Raw genomic sequence first — 4,170 nt, forward strand, 5'->3', positions numbered from 1 at the left:
CTGCCTCCATCCTCAAGGACCCCACCCACCCCCAGCACGGACAGTTCGCCTCCCTACCCTCTGGCTGGAGGTTCAGAAGTGTGATATGCAGGACCTCCAGACTGAAAAACTCTTTCTTTCCCTCTGCCATCAGACTTCTAAACAGCTGAGAAGTTTATTACCAGGAAATACATGATGTACTGTCAACCTGTACTGTTTACATTCTCAGTTTGCACATGCATAATTGCACATTGACTGTTGACTGCTGCATGTTACTCCCATGCAGCATGCATTCTTTTATTATATTCTGATATATTTTTATTATAGTGCTGCATTTGCTGCTTAAAGTGCCTTAGATTTTGTGTTACTTATTTATCTACTTTATATTCCATTTGTATTTTGTGGCATTCATGTGGACGGCAAAGTAAGAATTTCATTGTACAGGGAAACACGTTTCCTGGCTGTGCATATGACAAATAAACACATGGCCTTGACCTAGGTAGCGGTACCATCAGTAGGTAGGGGTACCAGCAGTAGTTAGTGGTAGCATCAATAGGTAGGGATACCATCAGCAGGTAGGGGTACATTCAGTAGTTAGGGGTACCATCAGTAGGTAGGGGTACCAGCAGTAGGTAGGGGTACTAGCAGTAGGTAGGGGTACCATGAGTAGATAGTGCTACCATCAGTACGTAGGGGTAGGTAGGTACTTTATTGATCCCACAGTGGGGAAATTTCTGTGTTACAGCAGCAATAGAGAACAACCAACATAACACCGTAAGAACAGACACATAAGAACAGAACTTCATAGAAACACGGAAAAGAACACAACGAGGACACAGCTGCTGTAACTTGCTGCCACTCCGCGCGGCGCATGCGTACGTAACTATGTAGTAACAAAGAACACTTAGTCTTAAGTGTTAGTAGGTAGTGGTACCAGCAGTAGTATCTCTTCTTCCCAGTGCGTTACAGATTGATGTTAAGGTGTTGATGTTTTTATGTCTCTCACTGATTTGACACCGTGCTCCCTCTTTAAACTTTTAAACCACATGCACCATCCAGGCCACATTTACTATGTCCAGGCTACATGCTGAAGTGATTCAGACCTGATGTGTGAGCAAACCAAATGAGATGCTCTTACATCAGATATGGGCCACCTGCACATGCACTCCTGGATCGACTCATGGTAACATGAACTGTGGAACAATCTGCCCCTCTGGTTCTGCACTGTGGGGACACGTCTGATAAATGTACAGACGTGTGTGCATGTACATTCCACAGTCTTATCGCCACGGAAACTGGCAGCACACAATTCCTGTTGGTGCCCAGAACAAGGAAGTTCTCCTCCCTCCTTCTGCAGACTGAAACTGAGCTTGTACCTCTCCGTCTTCTCTTCTGACTCCTCTTCCCTCAATTCTTCTTCTGTCCTTTCTATATTTCATGCCATCACTCACCTCCTGTTTCACTGATGGTCTGTTCTTTCTTGCCTTTGTTTTTTTTGTCCTTCCTTTTTTCTTTTATTTTTGCCTTTGTCTCCTTCCTCCTCTCCTTGTTTCCTTCTGCTCTTCCTCCTTTCCTTATTATTCTTCCCTAGCTTCTCCATGATTGTTTCCACATTTCTCTCTCTGTACCCTCCATCATTTCCTCATCATCTCTCTTAACTCTGTTGCTCTAATGATATAGCTGCTGTTGCCGTAGCGATGCAGCTAATTAGTGACACCTGCTGTGATGATGGGACAACACCTGTGTATGTTTGTGATTGGCTATATTGTTCTCAATCAGCCTCTCTGCTTCTGTGATGGTTCAAAGATAGGAAATGTGTGACCCCCCCGCTGTCTCAGAGCTGATGATATATCGACCGGTGGATGCACCAACTCGCACAAAATGCTAGTGCTAATATTTGCTCTCAGACAGTGGACAACCGTGAAAACCAGAGTGCAGCTGTGAGCTGTTGTGAACAGGAAGCTAGGAACTGACATTTTTAACCACGGACCTTTTACAGCATAATGTAAAACGTGAGTTAAAATTTTAGTCAAATTAACATCAGATGTTTCGATTTAAAAAGAAACTTCTTGTGAGTGATGGGCTTCATAACGCCAAAAGCTATACTGAATCTCCTCTCCTACTTGGTTTCCTCCATCCAGTCCTTCTTTCATTCTACCCTTTATTCCCTCCTTCCTTCTGTTCTGCATTGTTTCCTCCCTTCTATCCTTTCTTCCTTCCTCCATTTCTCAGTCTTTCCTTCTTACCTTCCTGTTGCTGTTAAATTTGTTGTACTTTGAATAGATTTTTGTTTGGTTGACCTTTTCCTCTCGTGCTCTTCATACGTTTTGTCTTTTGGTGAACTCACATCTGCTTTTCCAGCCTTGTCCATGACATCCGCTACACAAACACAGAGTTAGACCCACTGCACATTCTCCAGTCAGCTGTGTTCTCATGCAGGTGCTGTCAAGAAGAAAAGAACTTTTTTCGCACGAAAAAAAAGAGAAATTCCTGCCGCTGCTGTACACCAAGTGTGTGTGTGCTCACCCAACTAACTGCAAGCCATCACACACTTTAGAGATGACAGAGCTTTTAAAGCCACGTAAAAGTCAATGTGGATCAACCAAAGAGACATTTTTAAATCTAATATCAAGCGGTGATCGGATGTTCTGGGTTCTCTGGTTATTTAAAAGGAACTGCTGTTTAGCCTGAACACAGGAGCTACTGTTAGATGCAGTGGTGGAAAGTAACTAAGCACATTAAGTACTGAAGTACAGTTTTGAGGTATCTGTACTTTACTTGAGTATTTTGATTTTCTGCAACTTCATACTTTGACTTCACTACATTTTAGAGGCAGATATTGTACTTTTTACTGTCCCTGAATGCCTTCCCTTGCATGCTGTTGCCAGTCACATGACTCCACTCACCTGTGTCCTCTTCCTCTTTACTGGTTGGTCTATTTTACACTGGTCTGTTGCCAGATCATCGTGCGTGTTGCTCACAGTGTTCCTAGTTTACTCCTGTTTGGATTTACTTACCCGCTTTGGACTCTGCTCGGATTTTGGACTTTTGCCTGTCCCCTGGATCGCTCCCTGTGTTTGGATTATTACACATTTTTCAAACTCCTGCTTGATATTCTGGATTTTTTCCTTTTTTAATTATCATTATTATGTATTGGCCTGTCCTAGACTGATTCAGTGTCGTGCAAACCTACTCTGGGCCCATATTCACAAAGCATCCTAAGCCAAAAGAGTTGGTGGTTATGAAATTGTAAGAAAAATCTTAGAGCTGTAATGTTTTCTAAGAATTTCCCTTTAAAATTAAGACTAAATCCTAGTAAAGATAAAAGCTATTCACAAAGCAATTTAGCCCCTAAAAGAGCTCCTAATGTGAAAACTGATGAGTAGCGAGGAAGACTTTTACGACAAGAGTTTCTTAAGCAAAGGATAACATGATACAAAGACAAATGCTGAACAACAGTGAGTTAATGAAATGCTACAGATTAGATCATACAGTGATAATGTTTGTGGCCAATCTTATTGGAGATCGGTTGCCCTGCGGCTGCCTCAGTTATGTGCTCCCATCTCCTTCTATTGTTGTTGTTTTTGTTCTCATCGGTTTTCTGCAACCCTTCTTGGATTACTTTTACTAGAGACGAGCTCTTGAACATCCGACAGTCAAAGACTAAGCCTAGAAGAGATTTGGAGGTCAGTCCATAAGTTTCTGTCATAAATTAACACCAACTTCAATAAATAAAAAAGGATCTGATCAGATACAGGATCATGAAACAACCTGAACCAGGGGCAAAACAATTGATCAGGACTTCCCTGTAATAAAGGGGTTCAGACAAGGTAATAAAAGTGTGTGAGTGTGTGTTACCTGGTAGTAGTTTGGCCAGAAGATGGACACAGCGAGTTCTACCTCCTTCCACTTGTTGTAGGTGGGGCCTGAAGAGTTAAAGACGGGAATTCCCAGAGGGCTGTGGTTCTCTGCAAGAAACACACATAGGAACACACCTAAGAGCTCCAGGGGCCCGTTTCAAGAAGTAGGTTTTGTTGAAACTCTGAGTTTGTTAACCCCGAAATGAGGAAAACTCAGAGTTTTCGGTTCCAGAAACAGAGGTAACTTAAACCCGTGAAAGCGGGGTAAGTTAAACCCGTTTCAAAAAGAGAGGTAATCTAAACTCAGAGTCAGTTACTATGGCAACTTACT

At 42.4% G+C, this 4,170-nt stretch overlaps 1 protein-coding gene across 1 annotated transcript in view; it reads right to left on the reverse strand.

Moving 5' to 3' along the window:
* LOC109974967 (receptor-type tyrosine-protein phosphatase mu-like) overlaps positions 1 to 4,170 on the reverse strand; it is a gene marked incomplete at its 5' end in the record, with an annotated part of 97,770 nt that overhangs the window by 91,349 nt on the left and 2,251 nt on the right. The window contains one exon of the mRNA XM_020625447.1: positions 3,838 to 3,947. Within this exon, the coding sequence (XP_020481103.1) occupies positions 3,838 to 3,947 (110 nt within the window). The remainder of the gene's footprint in view (positions 1 to 3,837; positions 3,948 to 4,170) is intronic.

This window comes from Monopterus albus, unplaced genomic scaffold (assembly GCF_001952655.1).
Source record: "Monopterus albus unplaced genomic scaffold, M_albus_1.0 scaffold355.1, whole genome shotgun sequence".
In the NCBI taxonomy this organism is placed as follows: Eukaryota; Metazoa; Chordata; class Actinopteri; order Synbranchiformes; family Synbranchidae; genus Monopterus; species Monopterus albus.